At 37.9% G+C, this 23,956-nt stretch overlaps 1 protein-coding gene across 1 annotated transcript in view; it reads left to right on the top strand.

Moving 5' to 3' along the window:
• Nucleotides 1-23,956, top strand: part of LOC104469445 (breast carcinoma-amplified sequence 3-like) — a gene marked incomplete at its 3' end in the record, with an annotated part of 113,457 nt that overhangs the window by 52,004 nt on the left and 37,497 nt on the right. The window contains exons 9-11 of the mRNA XM_010083947.1: nucleotides 9,578-9,654; nucleotides 11,405-11,488; nucleotides 16,750-16,920. Coding sequence (XP_010082249.1) covers nucleotides 9,578-9,654; nucleotides 11,405-11,488; nucleotides 16,750-16,920 — 332 coding nt within the window. The remainder of the gene's footprint in view (nucleotides 1-9,577; nucleotides 9,655-11,404; nucleotides 11,489-16,749; nucleotides 16,921-23,956) is intronic.

Raw genomic sequence — 23,956 nt, 5'->3', positions numbered from 1 at the left:
ATTTCTGTGACTGTGTAAACCACTGTGTAGAAAAATAAAATCTTATTTTCAAGGAGATTTGGTGGTGGTGTGGAAATCATATGTTCCATCCATATCAACCATGTGGCATGGGAGCCTTAGAACCTCGTTGAGGCAGCTAAGAGGCAAACATAATTAAGCAGGAGCTCTTGTCCATTTTGTAGACTACTTACACATAGAAATTAAATGCAGAATGTACAATTAAAAAAAGTGTCAGGAATTCTAAAGTTCGGTGTTCCTCAGCAATGCTAATGCATCTGTGTTGCACATGAGTAGTATTTGTCTTTCTGTTTTTGTTTTTGTGGTTGAATGTGTAGCTTAATATATTGTTGTAATAAATATACCATAAAATATTCAGGATGTAGAACATGGTCAAGTTTGTGCTGCTGTTGGAATGCTTAACTCATGCATTTCCTGATTTTTCTTGAGCAAATTTGACATAATACTAGTATTTTTTTTTTTTCTGCATGTGATTAGATGGAAATGTGCTGATTTGACTCAAATGGCAGAGAGCCAGCGCATGTTATTTGTGCCTTTTGTAACAAAAGCTCAAGGTACAGGTGCTCTGGTCTTGGTGTGTGAATTTGACAGGTCCTTCGACTTGAAGGGAAAACATACTGTGGATATTGTAGAAAAAATACCAGACTGTCCTATAATCTACCCTGTGTGGTATTCTTATTTTTAAATGTCTGCTAAGGAAAGGCATAGCACCAGTCTGCAGCGAACTCATGGCCGTAACTTTCATCTGGCACTCCGTTCTCCACTGTGCGTGTGCTCGGAGCCAACTCCGTTCCGTTAAGAAAGGACTGGCATCGAGGGGAAGATAAAACAGTAATTTCACATCCTGCACTGTTTTAAGTGCTCACATGGCCAAGCTAAAAAAATGCATTTGCTTATAATAAGAACGTGTTGCCGTTGGTAGTTGTGGATGTCGAGGTGTGGATTTTAGACAGATTTTTAAATAGTTGAGAATTTTATTTTGGCTCGCTTAAGATTTCCTTCAGAGCCTTTTTCTGAATACTGCATATGACTGAACAATCAGAAATGGAAGTGATGTACAGCTTTTTTTCCTCCTGCTTTCCTCTAAACAATAGATGCAGAAAAGCTGAATTTCATTGATTTCTGTTACATCAGTTCTCTCTCAACCCTTCTCCAAAAATGCTTACTTAGTGGAACATTGATGATTATGAATATGGCCTGATGGATACTTTCTTCTCTGTAAAGAATATCCTTCCCACCCCCTGGGCCCTAAGTAAAGATTATCACAGATAACATCATGTGGCATCATCTTTGTGTCCGATAACTAGTGCCTGCTCAGTTTCTCTGGCCCTTCCACTCCTCATATTGATATATTCTCCATCCATTATTCTCTAGGGATGAAGACAGTTATTGCAGCCATTAGCTGGCACCACATTTCTATTGATGCCGTGCAGCTAGAGCCTTAAGAGGTAATTTTGCAGATTTTAGTCAGAGTACTTTATTGTATATAAAGTCTCAAAAGACTTGCCTAACCACAAGCCAAAAATTATTCAGTATATGTTAAATGCACCCTACCTGCACCTCTCAAAAACTGCCCAAACCAAACGCTGTTTGATACTGTCATTCGCAGTTTGGGTGGGGTATTGCCGTTTTCACTGGTACTCACACGCAAGAAATAATACGGTGGTTTCAGTTTGTCACAGGTCTGGTCTGGAAATCGTCTCAGCTTTTTTTGTACTTTTTTGTTGGCTGTGTTAGAATTCCTTTCCCCTGATCAGCACACAGGGAGCAGTTTGATCTCTTAGCTTTGAAGTAAAAAACACTGGATGTCTTCTGAAAAGGTTTAATGCCTGAAGAGTCACAAACAGAACTTCTGGAAGAATGTACATTTTCCTTCTCAGCGGTGAGCAGTGAGGGACATTTATCCTGGATATCCCATTCAGTGTAATAATTGATAGGATTCCTCGGGCTGTGGAGGGGCACCCTTCAGTTTAGATCAAAAGTCCTTAAGGCAGGTGGGAGGTGAGCTCCTCATTCTCAATATTTTCTTGATCGAAGTAGCGAAGTGAAGTATGTTCCTGTGAATTGTATATAAGCAGTTTTTATTTTTCTACACGCATGCGCACACACACATATATATGAACACACGCTCCATATAATTTGTAACTGCCTTCCCCGCGAAACGTTGGCTTGATCTTGCTTTTACTCTTTTAACATTGTTGTTTAGTTTTTTCCTGAGTGTGGGAATCAGCGTATCACTACTACAGGATAATGCTGAAACACTTTTTGAAGAGGTCTTTAGTGCAACACGATAGATTTATGGAATTGAATGTCTTTGTTGCTTGCAGGGTGTTTTGCTGTATTGCAGGAAAGTGTAAATACAACATAAAAATTGCATAAAGGCAGAAATGAGGCATTGGCACCCAAGATAGATATCTATCATATCTCCTGGCTTTGACAGTTTTAAAAATTATATGTTGAGCAGGAAGTGCTGTTTGTTTCTGTGAGAGTTATTTTTATCTAAACCAACCAAAACCTTAATGTTAAAGGGCAAAACAAAGCTCTCTTACTCACGGTGTCCTGAGCAGGAACAACCACCTCTAGGAACATTATTGTTTGTCACTGTGCAGTTCTCTGAATAAAAAAAGAAAGTAAACCTGAGATTAAAATGTAGTTTGTCCTGAAATTGGTCAAATTTATGGTAAATTAAGCAACCAAGCCTAATGAATGTTAAAGGCCACAGATATTTTTAGTTAGAGCTCTGGTATTGGCCTTAGACCTAGAGAGTAACAGTAAAATACCTAAAACTGCCGTGATAGGATTGACAGGGAAAGGAAGACTCCGTAGTAATAATAATAGTAGTAATAATAATAGCAACAACACTGACAATAATAAAGAATAATAAATAAATAGTAATAATCGTCTGTGGTCCTTCTCGAAGCTTGTGTGAGGGAATTCTGTTCCGATCCAGGCTAGCACCAAATGCAGCTCATGGCAGGGCTGGGGCTGTTGCGAACACCGCGTGTATTATGAATATTGGCTTGAAGGGAAGGGCTGATGACAGGATGTGTGGCATTTGTGGCTTTACTTTTTCACTTTCTTTCTAGAGGGGTTTTTTTTTTTTAGTGTTTTGGTAGTGATTATGCCACTATGATTTAAAATAAAAGAAGAGAAAAAGGCCCTGGATGGCAAGCATGATTTCACAGTAGGGTGCATCCTGCTGGTTTGCTCTTTTGCTCAGTTTTTATGGGTGATACTTAAACAGAAGGAAGTACAAGAACAATAGAAGAGTTTTGGAAAGTATGTGACAGTGTGAGAGTAATAACATTTATATAGGGCCTTTCATCTAGAAGGAACCCAGAGGAATTTATAAACAATATTACTTCATACAGTTTATAAACAAATAAATTTGGTTTGCTTGGTGACGCTAAAAAACCCCCAACACCCAAACAAACAAAAAATATTAGATAAAACAACTTATATGATTTGTTTTCCTTGAAATAAACAATGCTTGTGCAACAACAGTGTCACCCTACCCCTTATTTATTGTAGATTCCCTTTCAATACTCTCTCATGGCTGTGTTTTCTGACTGCTTTGGGTTGCAAGACTTAAGAATGTAGTTTTGTAATGTCATTATTATAGAGTGCAGTGTATTTCCTAAGACCTAGAAAAAAATTTCTAATTTATTACAAGCTACGTAATTTATTATAAGCTAGACTGAGACGTAGCGTAGCTTTAGCGGGTTAGTGTCGCTATTTATTTAAGATATACAATACCATTGCTTCACAGATTTTCAAAGGGTGTTCTAAAGAGTTGTGCATTTTGGAATTTGCTCAGAAAACTGTGTTTAAAAACACTATACACTTAAGATGGCATATGTCATCCTTAGTGAACCTCTCCACACGCTGATGCAGAAAAATCTTTCTTTATCCAGTAATCTGTTTTCTCAGCAAGGTTTGGCTTGGTTTTGCCTTAGGATGTAGGTTAGCCTTGGAGATCGCTGCCCCGACCCGCGTTCCTTGTGTTTGCTGACTGTAGCCTATCCCAACCTCATATTCATCGTAGTCAATAGGATTGAATTTCTTCCATGGCTTGGGATTAGAGACAGAGTCCTGAGAAGATATTCTAATAATACTGCCCATGCCTAGGTAGTGTATAAACACTCACCCAGAGAAGTAGCTTGAAATAAAACTGGGCAGTATTAGGCATTCCTCACAGATACAAGGTGTGGAATATATATTAAAAAAAAATACAGTAATTTGGAGGATAGTTCTTAAAACTGATACCAAAAAAGGATGAGTATGTATCAGTGCAGAGGAAATCTGAGAGAACTGGGGAAAAGAAAGCAGTGAAAATTATGAAAAAAGCTGACAGGGAGGAAAAAAAAAAAAAGACAGAGAAGAACTTAGTAAAATGGTTTTTATTAAAAAGTAAAAACAAAGTCAAGATAGAGGAGCTGAAAACCTGGCAAATATCACAAACCGGCTTTTATTTTTTTCTGGACTATAAAAATAGGTGGAGAGAATGAGAGTTCGGACAATATGCTGTGAAATTAAACAACTGGTAGTGTCTTAGGATAAGCATGTTGGGTTGTGTTTGAAGAGAAGAAACATTGTTCTGGATGCTTCTGATTTGGCTTTCCTATTCCATTTGCTTTATTCATTCGCACACTAATTCACAACAGTTTATGGTGTGTCACTTTACAGTGTGTTTTAGGGAGGTCTGAGAAGGAAATGTAGCTGTGCTCTGGGTAAGGAGCCATGCTCAGTTTTGAGTACATCGTTACAGAAACTGGAAACAAGTTCAGACCTTTAGCATCAGATTTTTCTAGAGAGAAACGTTGCCTTCTAGTGCGTGTTTAGGTCTGAATACTTTGCCATGATAAGATCGTCTTTAGCTCTTCATTAAGGGAGCCATTCGGGCTGTGTGGGATGTTTCTGAAGAAGGACTGAGAAATGAAGAAGGACTGGAAAAAATTACAGCCTTAACTGCGATAGTGCTCACTTCTGGGGGAAAATTGCCGTTAAAATCCTGGTCTTCCACCTGCATTGCGTGTATATGTATGTGTATATATATCTTTTTTTTTTTTTTTTCCCCTCATGAAAAAGCTGTGGAGCTGGATGAAAAGCTGCCCCAATACAAATGGTTCAAGTTCTAATACTGGCGTGTTTGGTGATTTGTTGGCTTAATCTCTGTTATAGCCGACATGACTTCTAATGGCCCTGTTCCTCTTAACCGTATTTTCCCAGTGTGCTGTTTGGTTAAAAGCGAAGTGGGAGGGGAGGAATGTGTTGCTTTCCTCTTCTTGGCTGCTGTCTGTGTATTCACACTGCTGTTACCGAAGCTAGAGGATGAGCTTTTTAAAAGCAGCTTCAGAAAAGGACTGGAGTCTTAGTTTTCTGTAGGAGCACAGACGAACGGAAAGACACGGAGTCAGAGAAGTGGATATTTGTGTGAATTTTCAGAATGAGTAGAAGAGGTGATTTTCTTTGTTGTGGGCATATGGATATGCATCTCCAAAGGGTGGTAGAGATTTTCATAAAAGTAATTGAAAAATAATGTAGAATAAACATGCCTTCTCTTTGTTCACTTACTAAGCAAACATTTGTGTAGCTCTTTGGAGAACTTTAACTTCTGGGATTCTTGGACTCTCAGTAAACCCAAATATATAAAGTCAGCACAGCAAGAAGTAATCTAAAACCTTCTTTGAATCCAAATAATCACAAACTGTCTGCTTATTTCAGATTATAATTTTATAACTCAGTTATTTTTAAAAAATGGGAAGAAACAGAGAAATTATAATGCTAAATTTACGTGTGGTACCGTTTCAATCTAGGTAAAACTTACATCTTGGAAAAGGGAATAGCAAGGCAGAGAATAGGAGTTATTGGGGTGCTGCCTGTGAAACCCCCGGCCGTTAGCCGGCTAAGTGCCTGTTCAGAGGGAGCCTGGAGACAGTTTCTTATTCATTGGTGTTGTTCAGGCCAGCGCCGGTTGGCACTCTTGGGCATAGGAACTTAAACAAGTCAGCAGAAAAACTTGCACTTCAATTCGGAGTATTTTTCCACTTTTGCCTTTTCACAGCTTTAAAGGAGTGCCTTTCCTCTGGGTGTCATTGTAAGGGACAGAGTAACAGTGTACTTAAAAACGTTTAAAGTAGTTATCACCTATATTTTTCTGGGTGATAGTCCCGGTAAAGCTTATTCTAAGATCAGATGGTTTCAGTACTTGCTTGATTTGCTGTACTTTTGGAAGGACTTTCCCTGAGTGATCTTTTCTTGGATGACCTCTCCATGCTGTCATTAAAACTTGGAAACTTTGGTCTTCTTGACAGTTAGTTCTGCATTCTCGTTATGTTCATTCCTATTGTAAACATGCTAAAGTTGCTGCTGTTGTTGCTTAGAATGGATTTTTCCTCAGTTGTTTTGAAGTTTAATAGAAATAGAAGTTAATCTTTAAGAGAGTTAGGCTGGTAACGATTGGATGGCCGAGCTTGATAGGTCACGCTGTGGCTGCCTTTTCGTTTGCCCAGTAGATGATGTTCTGCTGACTCCAGCTGTTTTGTTGGAAAGCAGAAAAACAATTTGCTTTTCCTTCCCATAAAGTATAACCCTTTGTTTATCCTTGTACCGCTGCAAGTTTCCAAAATGCAGAGACTTGCAAAGAAAAGAAAGGGAGGAAATAGCTCTTTTTTTACGCAGTTTTTTTGTATCGGAGAGTGAGTTTAGTAGTGAGTTGAATTGTTGACCTCAGTGGGGGTTATTATTAGAACTGGCTGATGTGTGTGTGGCGCTGCGTCTGACCGAGTCCAGTTCAGGGAAGGGGTTTGGGGAAGGCAGTTACAGTTTTCCTAAGATAATATTTTAATTATTTGATTAATTTTTTTTATTCAAAGAATAAAAAATTACTACTTTTTTCAATTCTTAATTTGTCTCAGTTCACTGTAGTAATTGAGAACAGCTCCCTTTTCCAAGCAGGACATTTCTTTTTGTTGTGGGTTGTAGAATTACTTGGGTTTTGTCCTTGCAGTGTGTCTGTTGGCTGATACTCCCTTTTTTTTTTTCTGCTGCGAGGATGTTACGAGGTGCTTGCAGAGTTTGGGAAATGCAAGTGACGGATTCTGAAGTCACTGTAGAGATTTATATGATGAGGGGTATCATCCGATGGCTTTAATGCTATATTTTATCCACAAAAGGGAAGAAAAAGAAATTATGTTTGGAGGCCCTGTGTGTCTTTACTGACCCAGATAAGAATTGCCAAAGCAGAAGTCAGCATTAAAACCTTACTGGTCCTGATCTATAATGTCATCGGAAGAACACGTTTGTATTTACAACCTAGGGTTGCATTTTACAACCTTTTTTTGCTTTCTTTGTTCCTTAAGAGGCTCTGGCTACCCACATTTTATGCACTTCTGGAATGCAATAACAATTGTGGCATCATCTCTTCAGAATTCGTTTTCCTTCCTGAGATCAAGGCAGTGATAAGGCCTTACAAAATATTCACTTGGTTTTGCTTTCCTGGCCTGAGACGGATTTAATTGGATGAATTGCTGCTTTTCTCCTTCCATTGCTTTATGACCTTTGAAATAGCTTGCTATCATCTCTTGAATTTTGCAATACCCTCACTGCTCTGCTGCTCTAAAAAAACGAAATAAAGGGCTGTTTGTCTTAGAGGGTACGAGCAGCATAGCAGCTGTTCCTGCACGTGCCCAACAAAATGCTGTCAAGTGTGTCTTTAAGCATTGTCAAATGTCAGTTTAAGCTTACATCCATGTGCTGTAGTTAACACCCTCCCACACACCTTTTTCATCATTTTGCAGGCATTGAAATAGTGCCACTTAAGTCTCTTGTCTTCATTAAATGTTCTGCACCATTCGGGGGCCTCTGTGAAGAGCCCCTGGTGTTTGCAAAAGGGAGGCAGCGAGCAGGTTTGCTTTGTCTTGCTCTGGTTGGTAGATCCGTATCCCCAAAGTCTCTTGTGTCCAACTCTTGAAATAGAAGCTTAGCTAGCAGTGTCCTTTCTTTTATATGCTGTTTCTCAGAATGCAGTGTTGGATTTTATGCCATAAATTGCAGTTGTTTGCTATACGTCGTCTTCTAAAATGCTCTTGCCCTGGTCTTAGTGCTCCTGCCTGCGATATGGGATCAGCTAACCAGGGCTCCTTTAAATCAGACACACATGTCTGTAAGTTTTTTAAATGTTTTGTTTCTTGGCCAACCAATGAAGGAGAGAATATGAATTACTGAATTGTCTATATTAGCCTAAGAACTGATGAAAACGGAGATTAACTGTTTGCTTGATAGTCCCCTCCTTCCCCCATTCTCTCTCCCCTTATGCTATATTTCTTTTTTATATGTGTGTTTAGTGTACCAGAACGGATTTAGGTCTAGTAACTGGTGTTATGCACGTGGCTGACGGACCTAGATTACTAGTTCAGGTTTGAATGCTCAAGCTCAAATCTTGTTGTCAGGGCCCTCACCAGTGAACAGCTTTGCGGCTTCATCTGTGTGCCTTTACTATTTGAACTTTCAGACTCTTGCCTTGACAAAGGATCCCACTGGAATCAGCCTGCTGGAACCACGCAGCACAGACATTTACGGCATCAGGGCTGGAATACTGAAGTTCAGCTACACCAGTGGGATGGGAGGGCTGAGTACAGGCAAGGGTTACACCTCGGTGTGGAAAGAACAGCTGCCACCCAAAAGAGAGTCATCTAAAATGAGGAAATACAAAGGAGGGGAAGCAGGACATGGAAACGGGACAGTAATAGCAATTAGGATGAGGGTCACCATGCTACTTTTAATTATAGATTACTTAAGCTTTTAATTTATGTTTAAGCGTTATCTAATTGGTTTCTATAATTTAGAATTGTGTATTTTTAATGTCAGTAGTTAATAGTGTGATATTGTTTGTTGTTTTGGACGGATTTGGTTTGGGGGTTTTTTGCATTTAACGTGGGCCTGATTCATTTTAAGCTTTCCGTGTTTGTGTTCATACCTATTTTCAATGGCTTTCTCTCATAGGTATTTTTACCTTTTAGTTCTCAGGAGGAGTTCTCCATTTTATGTTCATCTTTGTGCACGTGTATATATTACAAATTCACTCACTGTGTAAACTTAAGTGTGTGCAAAGGTGTTTTGAGAGGCTAAGGGCTTGTACATAGAATTATTACAAACAAAACCAAAAGCACAATACACCTTTTCATACCACAAAAATCTAGAAGAGCTTGAAGCAAACTGAAACTTGACTAATGGAAAGATGTCAATCAAGTAAAATGAAAATGTGAAAATAGAGAACCAATCCAGTCAGAGTTTTAAATATCTCCCTCATGCCACTGTATCAAAATAACATTAAAAAATGCAAACATAAGGAGAAATGAGTATTTACACATAATTAACTGTTCAAAATAGCTTATCTAACCACAGTCTTATCTTTAGGAACAAAAATGCAAGCATTTACTGAGTGATATTAGCAATTGAAAGGTTTTTGTTTAGACTTTCTGTTTTCTTGGCAATAAATAAAATTCTTTGTAAGAAGCCATCAAAATATTTCCTAATGTTGCCTTGTAAAACTTTGCAGGCTGCTATCCTTGTCCAGGGCCAAACATGAATCCTATTGCTCTTGGAAGCCGTTGGCTGGCTTATGCAGAAAACAAGGTAAGGAAAAGTTTAATTTAAAAAAATTACCTTTGTTTCTAGATTTCATTCTAGCTTTTGTATGTATAGGGGGGAAAAAAAAAGCAAAACTCTCAGAAAAAAGCTACATGAAAAAGATAAACAGTAAGAGAACTTGCATGACAATGACGGACCTGATCTTGGACCACTGGTTGTGCTTTGGTGTTCATATATGTCACATATGCACGTTTGATTTAAGCTCATGAATTTAGGGGGCATAAATATGTCAGTAGCGTAGGTAGAGAAGACAGCTATCAGCATGTGTTTTCAGGAAGTTTGCCCAGTAATAAACCCATTTTGCATTTAAAAAGTTTAAAGCACTTCGTTACGGACACCTCTGAAAGGGAGGCAAATGAAGATTCCTAAATTCTCTTTGGGGAAACTGAGTCTGGAGAGAGCCAGTGAGTTTATATGAAACAACACAGCAATGCACTTTGTACATTAGGAAATAACATTCAAAAATGACCACTTTTTAACAGCTTTGATGAAATTGTTAGGGTGCAGGAAAAAAAAAGAAAATGTTGGATTAATTTTTTGTATTTTTAGTGGCAAGAGAAGAAAATAGATCCCAAGCAAAACAATTATCACTGTTCTTACCCAGCCCTAGGCCAGAGAGGTGATTGTGTATTTAAAGCTTGAAGTGTTTGAAAACTTTAAATTCAATTTTTAATGCCTCGTTTTTATTTCAAAGCAGATGTTTTTTCTCCTTTCCACCTGTGCCTGGAATAGCTGAAGCAGAAATTATCAGAGAGGCGGACTTGAGAAATGTATCAGGCACGACTGATTTCTCTCCCAGTTCAGGCCTGCCTTTCCTTTAGTGCCCCGCCTGTATGGTTTTGTAAAACTTAACCAGTCAGCCTGGGATTTTTAAAAGTACTGTTGCCAAAAATAGAAGCCACTGATCAGCACAAGAATTATATCACCAAACTAATTTACACGACCTGTGTGTTCCCAGGTATATTCACTGTGGACTTCCCCTTTATCCCCAGTTTAACTGTTTTTATTTAGATGCTTAAATATAAGCAGGAAAGGAAAGCCTGTAGAAACAAATACATCTTACAGTGATTTTTAGTTTTCTTTTAGCGAAAACAGTTGTACACGGAACATGTTGCCTATTTAAGCAACAAATATTTATAGTTTTTTTGCCATTTTATTTACTCAGAAGCACCGATTGCATTGTAAAGGTTCAAAGGCAAAAACTGCTTTTGTAGGTTGATGGCAAATAGAAGAATCTTGGTTTGATTTATAGATTTTGAAGGAAGGCAATATAGAGTAAGCCCCATCTACGTTCCTGTAATCTATTAAATGTAAAGTTTAAAGTAGTTCTTTTCCTTTGTCATTTCTTTGCTTGCCAGTCATAAAAAGGAGGGGAAAGCCGCACTTGGATTCTTAGAATGTCAGATATTTAATGTTACATATACATGGCTAAAGCTTTTGATTATATTTATTTAAATTTATTTGTGGTATTGCTGCCAGACCAAAAATCCCACCATTTCAAAGTTTATGAATTCTTAGTGACTACTCATCTTGTAATTGAAAACTGGAGTTCAGTATGCGACAGTCTGGGTGGCACCCAGAAGATTATAAAAAGGGGTTAAGTGTCTCAGCAGGGCTTTTTGCTATTTGTAGGAAAAAACACACCACTGTACATGATAAATAAGAGCTATGGTAATGGGTTATGGGTTTGTGTAGTTTAATAGTAGTTACTTGGTTGCTGTCTTTCTTCTTGTAGCTGATCCGATGCCATCAATCCCGTGGTGGAGCCTGTGGAGACAACATTCAGTCTTACACCGCCACAGTCATTAGTGCTGCCAAAGTGAGTACATCATCTGCTGCTGGGAGAGGTTATCGTGTAAGATAATTATTGGGTTTCCCTGCTGAATTGTACTGTGTGTCATCGCCCCCCCCCCATTCACAAAAGAGGAAGACACGGTAAGAAACACGCTAGCGTTAGTACCCCGCGTATGGTCCTGGTCCTGCAAATCTCTGAGTAGCCATTGTTTTGCACAAAGTACTGCTGTCCTTCTGAACTGATGGTTCTGATTGTATTTATTACAAACAGCTATTCGTAGTAGTGACCCCAGTTATAGGTAAGTCGTAGTAAAATGGATTTGTATAATGGCTTTTGGTAATATTACAAGTTTACACGATTAGAAATCAACACATTGAATTATTAGTCTTTTGGGATCATGAAAACTGACTTTATGTGTGCTTGGTGCTTTTTGGACTCTGTCACACTAGCGTTAGATGTTTTAATCTGAAAGATGACAGCACAGTGCTGGAGCTAGTTAATTACCTGACAGCTTTCTTTGAGGGTTAGAGTTTATTAATGGCTCTTCACATGCAGGTTCCATTGCCTAGTTTTCTTAGTTCAGATGATATAATATCCCTCTGTTTTCAGAAAAACGTCTGGGTTTTCATAGTATCAGAAAGAAGACCATAGCTTGGAAAAATCTTAAATGAGCCAGAGTATGCAGTATTGTTGTTTTACTGTTCCCCCTCCACCCTGCTCCTTTCCTTGAGGACTTGCCTGCAGCATTTTGCCAAGGAATTTCTTTTTCTCACACACACGTACACGCACACACACGAAGTGAGTTTTGGCATTGTCTGGCAAACTTCGTGCTGATTACAAGCTTTCATTGTAACCACCACCCTTTTCATTTCTGATACGCACAACAAAACAAATCTAATAATAGGAATTAAATGACAGCACAGAGCAGAAAGCTCAGCGTCACTGAAGAAAGCAACAGTTACAAGAACCCACAAAGAGAGACAGGGCATGCCATCTCATGTAAAAACAAAACATAAAAACAAACATAGTCCACCAGCATGGTTTTGGACACAGTCTCACTGTGGCTGGAGCAGGAGAAAAATCACAGTTTTTTACATTGTTGAGGAGAATTTGGATTGACGTTCTTCTGAAGACATCTGAAATTTGCTGTATCTCTTTGAGTACTTTCACCATCAGGAAAAAGAAAGGGAGGGGAGGAATCTCCCCAAACTCCTTCAATCTCAGCATTATTAACATGTTTTTTTTATAGCACGGATAACTTTGAAAAACCAACTGGCCTCTTCTCTTGGGTTCCAATTTCATATTGAAGGAAGTGAAAGAACCTTCATAGGAAGGAGAAAGATAAAGCTGGGAGCCCAGAATAATTTCAACAGGGTAACTTTTTAGAATTACCTTTCCGATCCTCATAGAAGGTCTCAGTGGCAGTACAGGATATTTACTTTAGTGGTATTCCCTTTGATGAGAAATGTTTTTGAATGTCCTGGTAATGAGCAGTGGGTTTGTCCTCAGTGTGATGTTCTGCTGTGTACTATACTTTGTGGAGCAAATAAATTTCCTCCTTAATCAAGTAACTTGGGAGCCAGAAGCTCCCCTGTTAACTGAGAACACAGAAGTGAAAACTGGTCATGTTAGAGTGCCAAAACTCTTGTTATTCTGGTAACATTATAAAGAATTCCTTTATGGCATCTTCCCATTTGATTTTATAATTCCTAGAAGGATTTTATTTTGAATGTTGAACTTTTTCCTGTTTCTTCTTAGATGCATCTTGCAAGAGCAGTGCTTTTTGCTGTTGCTGGAAAAACACAAGCATTTTTTTTCAGTTCAGTCTCTTATTTTAATTTCCCCACATTTGTCAGGTTGCTTTCTGTCTGTTCATGTTCTAAAAAGCTCTGATGTTTTCTGTAATTCAACCAAGCAGGAAATTTCTGGAAATAGACAATGTGTCAAGATTCCAATTTAACTTAATGTTTAACAAAGACAGAAATTGATGCGTTTCATTTGGAAAAATGAAAATACTGTTTCTTATGGGATAGTCTTTTCACTCTAGTTGAACAAACACAGTAGAAAATCTTTCAGAGTAAACCCCATTACTGCTTAACAGTATTAGTGATGGGAGGATATTCAGGTCTTGGTTTGAGGTAAGAATCCAACTGGGACATGCTCATTATAATTATCCCTATTTATCCATTTTGGATGCCGCAAGGAAGGGGAATTAGGAAAATACATTGTAATATTTCTGTGCTTGGTTGTTTTCTGATGTCTTGTTGAAGAGAGGTTGGGTCCCGCCGTGTCGCTGGGTGAGTTGCATTTCAGCTCACTCTCCATTCAGCTGGGCCTCGTGTAGACCTTCCCCGTCCTGATGTATCCCCAGCAGGCAAACTTGCCGTGCTGTTTGAGATGAATTTCCTACTAGGTTTCTTCCCTGTCCTCCTTCTTTTCAGAATAAGTGGCAAGAGCAGGAAGGGGAAACATCTTTGCACAACATGAACATTTCAACAAACATTTAGTTTGAACTTGAATCTAGAATTGATTGTATGTTCATTTTGTTCAAACTAACCATGAGGCTTTCAGATTGTTCGTTACCAAGGCATATCTTTTTGATATCGCTGCTTTCTATAGATTTTTCATTTGTAAACAAATAAATCATGTAAAATGTATTTATTATGAGAAACAGGAACAATATATTGTTTTGTCACTAAAAGGATGTAAGACTTTTGTTGGAACAAAACAGCCTAACAGGCACTGAATGATGCATTTTAATTTTTCTCATCTCATTAAAGTTGTACTTATTTTTCAATTAAATGAGGTATGAGTGCATACATTTATTTTAATTAAATATATATCTGTCTTTATATTTGAATGTGAACAGTCTTATTTTTAAGTAGTTAGGGTACACGTGAGCACACAAATAATTTGTGTGTTTGCACAACATGCATCATTGCTTACAAAAGGGACCAGATCAAGTATTTTAATTTTATTTATAAGAAAATTTCACTGAGTGTGCACTGGCAGATTCCAGTCGGTGTCAAAGAACTGGGACAGTGCAAACTTGAAGCTATTTAATTTAAAATGTATTTGGTCTGTCGAATGTCTAGCATCAAATTATAAACTGAGTTCTTCTCACCTCATAACTTCTTTAGTTGATTCTTTCTCTGTATCTTTTAATCCTCTAGTAGTGAAGTGATTTAGCAAAGGCTGCATCTGTTTTCTCTTGTTACCTGATAACTTCTTAATGAGTAGTAACAGCTTATGTGAGAGCAAGGTCATTAGCTCTAATGGATGGAGGGGACAGCTGATATGGCATGGGAAAGGTTAAAGATTACCAGAGAAGTTTTTGCAAATATACACACAGCACAAAGAAGTAAGTGCCGTAATGGTTTTGCACTGATATTTCTGAGCTAATGGCCTCGGCCACATCTTTGTACACCTATTACTCCTCAGTGGTCCTGCAGTCACAGTCTGGTGTGTAACAGTAATTCATTTGGCTAGATAAGCATGTTAATTTTTTTCTAGAGAGTTGTAAATTTCTACTTGGCACTTTGTCACCCAATTTCTCAAGTCAGAATATTAAAGATACTTTCTGAAATAGGTCAATTACAATTCTTGTTAACTTGCATGGGTATTTTTCCGTATAGTACGTCTATACTGATTTCTCTTTCCTGCTGTATAAACTACCAGTGTATTTTATACAATTGTAACTATTGGCCAGAAAACTGCCTGAACAGTTTTTGTAAGGGAAGTGTCTGAAATGCGTTCTTGTGATGGCACTGGGTCTATTTTAGGTCTCTTCCTCAGATAGTGTTGTCTGCTTTATGTTACGTTTTTCAGTCTTCTGAATTTGCCATTGTTAAAATTTGTTTTATTCTCACTTGTTGTATCTGAGTCTAAAAAGAAATAATAAGAAACAAATGGCAGGATATTACTGAAGACTTGAAACCCCAAAGACATTCCTATGATAAAGGCATGGCTCGATTTTAAGTGGTAGTATCTCCATTAGCATTAATGGGGTGAGTACATCAGCTGAGGCATCTCAGAGGTTAATCAGGCTTCCTGGCTGGATATTGCCATCAATACAGTGTGGCGCCTAATTCTGTTGGCCCTTCAGAGGTTTTCCTGACAACACACTAACAGACTTTGTGTAAGTCATTTCCTATGAATTATTAAAACAAACGTTTGGCTGCTAATTGATGAACACTAATGTGTTTTCTAATCACTGCAGTTTGAGATTTTAGCACTAAACAAAGCAGTTGCAATTGATTTGTGGCTGCTTCTTGGTTTCAGCCTGTGATCTGTACATTTTTTTTTTTCCTTTTCAATTTAGCAGGCAGCTTAGCTTGTCCTTTTAGTTAAGAATTGGCTTGTTATAGTGTCATTCCATTCTGATCCCTTTTGCTATTTCTTATTTATATTGCCTAATAAATCTGCTCGATTCTTTGTAGGCAAATAAGGCACAGTCCTTGATTCAAGGAGAAAATATTTAAAGTTGTAGTTTGAATCGTTTATCTTTAAATCTCTGTCTCTCCTACTGTGTGTACTGTCCCTCTTTCTCCAAATAAAATAAAACATCATAAAAACAATCTTCAGCATCTTTAGATAATAAAAGCTGGTGCAATGAATATGTTGTCAAACCCATGTCTGGAAAACCTGCGGAGTATGGCAAGGCCCAGTATCGGTAATGGGATACACGTGTTCCTGGTACAGAGCTGGCCTTTCTGGTACCTGGAGGATGGCGTTTTTAATCTCGATGGGTTTGAGTCCCATCTTCAGTTTTAATTGGTGAGAAACAAATGAATGTGTTTGTTTTATCTATCAAAGGCCAAACTCCTGTCTCTTGCGCTTGTGCCGAAGGCGCAACCATTTCAGCATTAACCATCAGGGGCTCGAAGTATTTATTTCTCTGCATAACACTGCTCTCCACGCACACCCATCTTGGCTTCAGCATTTGGTTCTTCTGACTCCCCGTGCCCTGTACCTCTTGGAATAAGTAAATAACAAAGAAAAAACTGTAATATTTAGACAACATGAAAATATTTCTTTTTTTCAGGAATATTTTGGGAGCATTTAATTCAAAAATGAAAGTGTATATTTCCAATTGATAGGATGGTAAATTTTTTAAAGATATTTCTGTTACGTACAGCCTGTTGCAGCTTACATACAACTTATAAGAACATTCGTGTGCTTCTGTTGTGTGCAATCTAGTCATATTAATTGTGTTGAGAAAAAATTCAAGATAGATCCACAAAACAGCCCTAAACATTATTTATTGGTTCTTTTTCTTTTTATAGACGATAAAGACTGGACTTACAATGGTTGGGAAAGTAGTTACGCAGCTGACAGGGACGCTGCCTTCAGGGGCAACCGAAGAAGAAATTCTAGCTCACAGCAACGTTCGTCGAAGTCCTCTGGTGCCTGGAATCGTCACTATCATTGATACTGAGACAGTTGCAGAAGGGCAGGTAATACAGTTTGCGCAGAAAGTGTGCATTAATTTTCACACAAATCTCAGGGAAATGTATTTTCTGTTTTTGCAAAATAAAAAGATGAGATTTTTACTACGCCAAAAACTTCTCCAGGCACACACAGCTGTGATCAAGTCCTATTTGAGATTGAAATGAAGCCAAAATATATATTGTCCTTAGAACATATTTATGTGACACTTTGACAAGATCAAGTGTGAAGTGTCACATTTTGTCTCTCTAACACTTGTTCATAATTGACATTGATTTATGCTGATCAGTTGAAATGTATATGTAGTCTGATTATATTTATTAATATATAATGTGGCTGGAAAATGTGATTGTCTAGAAATACGATCAATTGTTGAATTCCAGTTTGAAAAAGATGATGACTGAAGTTGGATAGTAAGTATAAAAGCTTATAATTTTACATAAATTTTAAAACTAGAATGTAATCAAGCGCGATGCTGTTTTGTGAGGCAATATGTACTGTTTTACTAATGATACACAGCACAGTGTGTCAGACAAAATAATTTATTAAAAAATCCATACCGTAATCACACAAACTTTAAATTGGTGTTTTGTTCTGTCTTCATGACACAGGAGATATCCCATACATTTCATTATTCTGTAACTGTTTTGTAGTTTTTTTTTTTCTAATGTTCACATTTCTTGAATTTGAAAAAGAAAAAAATTATTTTTTCTTGTTTTCCCCTGTCTTTACGATGCTTGTTGCAGGTAAGTTAGTAGTTAATGACAAATCAGTAGTCAAGTTATTTTCTTTTCTTGCCTGACAGGAAAATAAAATGTTTTGCTTGAAAACAAACAAAAACCCCAGTATGCTGTTTGAGCTGTGGTTGTTGCTGAGAATTAGTTTTGGAAATACTTAGACAAGTAACGTTACATTGAAAGGGGATTGTTCATATAACATTTCAGGCCTTTTCTTGCAGAATTAAAATTAAAAAAAGGAAAAGAAGATAATGGAAAAAAGAATTTATTTAACTTAAGATCTTAGAGGCAGGTCTTAAAATAACCCATTGGGGTTTGTTTTTGTGTCCTGGAAAAAAGGCCTTTTGGCTCTTAATATATTTCCCGCCCCCCATCAAAAAAAAAAAAAAAAAAGAAAAATTTTGCTTCATAAATTTCTCATGAAGCCTTGTTTAATGTGGTCATTATTTCTGATGGTCATTGTCTGTGCTTTGATTCTTCTGGGGAAAAAAATGATATATCTTAGGTTTTTAAGTCTTGTTATGTATGATTTAGAGGTTTTATGAACTTGTCCTCTGATCTTAACAATAGTAGGGAGCTATCAAGCCTAAAGGGCACTATGGAAAAGTAGTTGTAAAAATGATAACGCTTGCCTTGTCCAAATACTGCTGCTGTAACATAAATAAGCCATGAGTTCCAGTAAAATAATTTTTGTCCTGAATCTCCAGGGAAGGAGGCTCTAAGTTAGATATCCTAGTTGCTTGTATGTCTCACATTCATATTTTTGTGATCTTAAGTTTTAAAATGCTATTGCATTAATAATTTCTTTTTCATTATGAGATTTCCTTTCAGAATTAGCATTGTATTTTTTTTTCCAGGAAAAATAAAATAATCTTTCTTTTGCATTCTTAGATTTTTCTTGGTACAGAAGACTTTTTACTAATGTTTTCTTACTAACATGTGCATCTAGCAAAAATAAAATTGATTAGAAATAAATACATTTTACACATAGTCTAAATAAAAACTGTGATTCAGCACTGCCCCAGTAAGGAACCCTCGGATGTAAGGAGTGTTGTGTGCTTGCAGTCCCCACGGAGTTCTTGCCCGTTGCTCCAGCTGTGTTTCCATTGCCAGGTGGAAACCCAAGTTTTTGTGCAGCCAGCCTCATTTCAACGTGGCAGATCCTGATTTTTCCAGTTGTGTGAGTTGCCTGGTCCCAAGGAGCCGGGCAGGGCTCCTGCGCTGTGTGCTGGCAGGAGCAGGCGAGCCTGCAAGAAACGACGCGCTAGTTTAGATGGCACGGATTTGTCCTGGCTGAGCGGTCCTGGCTGGTTTTTCTAGCATCATTGAGTGAAGCTTCAGTTCAGGAAAGCGATTTAGCAAGTCTGACCTTTAAAGGAGTGAGTCATCTCACTGCACCCGATGGGATGGCTCATCTGCTGCCACGTGAACTCGTGGCTAAGCACCGTGCTGATCTGGGATCTGGGGGGCTGTTGGAGCTGCCTACGTTCTTCCTCATTGTATTAATTTCTGAAATTATTTTACTCTTCTGTGGCAAGTTGGCTTGCTGATAGTAGTCATCCAAACGAGATTATTCCCGACACTTTGGTTGAAATAGAAGAGCGATGGAGCAGATGGGCTAACGCAGAGCGCAGCCTCAGCAGCGTGGCGAGTGCCTCGCGCGGGTTAGTCTCAGTTTTACTGATGCTGTGTAGCCGTGATTTTTTTAAGGTTATTGGTTTAGTGGCGAGTGCCTCGCGCGGGTTAGTCTCACTTTTACTGATGCTGTGTAGCAGTGATTTTTTTAAGGTTATTGGTTTGTCATCCCAGTTTTACAGATTCCAGGTGGGTACAAAGAAACACTCTTTTTTTTCTGCTTTCTCCTGTGATGAAGATGCCGGGTTTGGGATATTTGTTTCTGCTGGCTGGGGATGCTGATGGATGGCTGTGCCTGTTCGCAGCATCAGTCTTCCTCAGCTGACTGGGAAACTACAAGAAGGAGTAATTCTTGTTTTCTGGACTGCATTCACAGTTTGAAAGCCTTGCATCCCTTTTCATCAGAGATTTGTAAATATGTTTGTGTGCGCATGTATGGTTTCCAGAGGTTGTCAGCCTCGTCGTAAATGAGGGGAATTTCAGAAGCAGAAAGGAAATGTTTTCTTATCTTCCACGGACTCCTAATGTAAAAGGAATAACTCGCCTCCTTCACGTCAATAAAGATTTCTATGGACCTGCACAGCCTAACTTGGAATTGGGGTGTTGTAATGAAATAAAACAATTTCCAAGTAATAAAGCATATCTTTAAGCTAACGTGTAGTAAAAAAAGGAACAAATGTGTTTTAAAAAATCAAAGAAAATATAAAAAGAAGGCAAGGAAGCAAGCATGTCCTTTTGAAGGAGAAATAAGCACTTTTTTTCAGTGAGGGAGCAGGGTTTTTTTTTTTAAATATATATAAATGCTTGCAAAGCAATGATGCATGTGCTTGTCCGTTTACTTTGAGCATAGCGACACAGTTTTTAAAGATGGAGTAAACTGCTCTGTGCATGGGTATGAACATATAGATTTATCTGCCAGTGGGGTGATTAAGGCACGTGTTTTGGATGTAAGCCAGGAGGACTAACTACAGCTTTAAGTTTTCACTATTTTTAAAATTATATCTGCTATTTCAAAGCTATCCAGTATAATGAATGCGAGATGAAACTCAATGCATTTCATGAAATGTGCTGTGCTACTACGGCAGAGGTTGACATGCTGGGTTACCACTGAAAAGTACACAATTAGAGACCAAAGAAATCTTCTAATGTAATCTTGCAGGATTAAATCTGCAGGGAAAATATTTTTAATGAACCTTATGAATGTGGACATTGTAGTAAAATCTCATACCAAGCAGTTGTTTATATGAGAGCCTCTACTTTCAAAACTGGTGGTACTTTAAGAAAATTTGAATTATGAAGTAATTAAGTAAATGCAAAGGAATGTAGAATTATTGAAGTTGGCTGTCATGAGATATTTGTAAAGGGAATAAAAGTAATTATCGAGATGCCCAAGTAACTTTGTGGTAAACCAAAATATGTTAACAAGGTTGTGTGCTTGTTTAAACTTCCTTCTAATGAAGTGTTAGCAAACTTTTCAGCTAGCTGTAATGGCTATTTATTTGAAACTGTTAATTAGTTGAAATGGATAAAACTAAAGCTGTACAGATGTCCTCTTTTTCAGTAATTGGAATTAAATGTGTAAGGCTTTAGTGGCTTGAGTTTTAAAGAAAAATTATTTTCTTTCGACCTTTGTTTCTCTATTCCTAATTAATTCATCAACTAGGCCACCCACGTGTAGCCTGCAATAATGACCTTTCTCGAAAGTCGCCAGTTTTGTGACTGAATGTAAATCTGTTAAACATCTAACATGTAGTTGACAGAGAAATATGTGGTCATTTAAAAATACAAAACTTGATTCTTAATGCTTTTGATAGAGCGATGTGATTGATGAAATATCATGGTGTTGCTTTCACAGATCATCCAAAACATATGAAAACACTTGAAGAAATATTTAAAAAATTAACTTATAAAAATAAGATAACATGTTGGTCTTTTTATGTTTTAAAATGTGATTGGTGCTTTTTTCTGTTCCCTGTTAACTTTTTATTGCATTAAAGAGGAATTTTCAGAACAAAAACCTGCAGGCTGCTGCAGTTGCAAAAGTTCATTTTCATTTGGTAAGGAGTTAATAACAATTGAACCAAAGAAAGATGCTTATCGGGAGCCAGAATTGTTGTGAAACTTTGGTGTAAAGCAAAAAGGCTGAAAGGGTAAAGCGTATTCAATAATAAAACTTTAAATACGTATGTAATTCCACTGGTCATTAACACCAGTGCTTTTATTTAGAAGAACAGCTTTCACAAAGGCTAATTTGATGTTCTAACACTCATATATTTGGCATCAATTTTCTTCACTTTTTATATCTACGTGTATTACAGAAGAATTCTTTTTATATATAAATATAAAAAGAGCAACAGGATTCCCTCAGAGCATAATACTGTCTGCCTCACTTTTATTAAAGGAGATCTGTTTTTTGTCAAGAAGACATTTTTGTCTCAGATAAATGGTTCAGGCTGAGCGCGAGGCTGTTTTGAGTTTATGCTGGATTCTATTAAAAGGAGTGCGGTAGTTAATGCCACAGATTTATCACTTTTAGCCCCTTTCCACTGATGTTTGACCTTAGCTATAAGTTGGGGGAGGCTAATTGGGGGGTCGGTGCGGAGGGGGCTGGTTTTTGCGCATACGACTTAGGAACCGAAGCAAACACTGCCCTAACTTCAGCTGTTTGAATCGATGGAGATCTTCATAAGTACACATGCAGAGATCTCTTTATTCTATAATATTCATATTTATAAATATTGCCAAAGCTATTTGTTTTTATGATGATGGGATTATTCTTTCTTAATTTTGTTAAGAGTAGGACCTGCTTGATTAGATTTCTGTCCATTTTTATTTGTGTTACTTTCATGTTTTATTTAAAAACATGTCTCCACTGGGATAAGTGGTGTAATTTGCCTTTAAAGATTAGACTAATTGAAGTCATAATTACTAGTGGCTTCTGTTCAGCAGTATGGAAAATACAGCAAATGAAGAAAAATATGGCATAGGAGAAAAAAAGCTTCGGCTTCAGCTATCTCTTGCCCTCAAAGCAAACGCTGTTTTCTGATAGTAAATGTAATGATCCCCTAGGTGTTTTGTCTGTTTCTCTTTTAGGGTAAGATAAGGAGGACTTGATTCATCTTTGATCAACTACAGTGTTCTGTTGAACTCTAGTAGGACTGGCTTGAGAGAGCTACAGCTTGGCTCAGGGCATCCAGCTACGGACTGTGTTGGCCAAGCAGCTTTTTTGAAAATCTTGTTGTAGCTCTCTTGCTAAGATACTGTTTGGGCATCAGATCTAGGCTGGGTGCAGGTTCACAAGGCCATCTTGGTAGAAGACCCTTAGTGCTTGTTTCCTCTTGTTTGTTGGTTTTGGGTTTTTTGTTGTTTTTCTTTCCTTAAAGTGCTGTTTCTATTTGTAACGATGGGGAACTCTGCAAGGAAGATACTTGAGCATCCTTATGAACCTCAGTGACTCTGCAATTATAAGAGTAATTCTAAGATTTATGAACCTTTTTCAATGAGAGACTTTGTAAGGTCTTTTAATAGTAGAGTGGTTAGAGGCCACTACCTTGGAGAACCAAGCCTATTTGGGATAAAAAAAAAATTGCAGCCTCGGGATTCCTGTGGGCTTTGCCCTGTGTGTCGGGAAGCCGAATGAGCTGCTTCCTTCGAGCTTTTTGACAGCACTTGCATGTGTTATTAGGCAATTTGTACCACTGCTTTGACTTCCAAGAAAAATTGCCAACTCTGCTCTTTTCAGTGGTAAGAAACCATAAACTGGTCGAAAGGAACCAGTTGTACAATGTCAGTATCGGTTTAATGTGCCATTTGTTAGCCCACGGACGTGGGTCTCTCCAGCACCTTTGCAGATAGTGTCTTCAACTTCAGCCTTTGCAAGAAGTGGACTCGAAAATTTCTGGTGCCTGTGTGGCAGAGGCCTTGAATACTTCTTCGTTACTGAACAGCTCCAGTCTTCATCCTTGTCTGCATGAAATCTGTGCTGTTTGATCTCTCCAAATTTATAGAAACCCTGTTGTACTGAGGCAGTTATCCATGTGAAGATCTCTAATACAGAAAATAATGTATTCCAGTATAAAGCATCTTCTGTTATATCAGTATAATTTTATTTTCCTTAAATTGTATACAGTGGTGAAAATCACACTATGATTTTAAAGCTGCGCAAGCTCTCAGTTGGAGTGTGAACCAGGCTTTTGTTCTGTGGCAGGTTTGAAGGGACATTTCCAAAGAGGCTCGTGCTGATGGTGCAGTTAAGTCAACTGCTGAAATTCCTTTGATTTTTTTTTTTCCACCCTCCCCTTGCTTTGTAGTGTTGAAATTGTAAAAAAGTGATATATGTTTTCCCCAACTGTCCACTGCAAAAGTGCAGGGGAAGGACCTGACAAATCTTGCAGTACAACCTGAAGATGTAAATACAAGTTGGTGATTTAACAAAAAGTACTTCTTTTCTTCTTTGTTCCACACGGATTTATTTTTTCATGTCAATTTGAAAAAGGTTAAGAATTTTTTTTTCTATTTCATCTTACCTTGCACAAGCAAATATTTCCATGTGTGTGTTTCGTGAGTATTTCCCCTCCGTGGCCACAGTGGGTAGGGGAGAGGAGGTGGTGTGGCACCATCATCGCCTGAGTTTCAGATTCTCCACTATCCAAGGATTTCCAGATTTGTGAGT

The sequence above is a fragment of the Pterocles gutturalis genome, unplaced genomic scaffold (assembly GCF_000699245.1).
Source record: "Pterocles gutturalis isolate BGI_N339 unplaced genomic scaffold, ASM69924v1 scaffold17445, whole genome shotgun sequence".
NCBI classification, from domain to species: domain Eukaryota; kingdom Metazoa; phylum Chordata; class Aves; order Pterocliformes; family Pteroclidae; genus Pterocles; species Pterocles gutturalis.
This window is presented reverse-complemented; position numbering and strand designations above follow the sequence as displayed.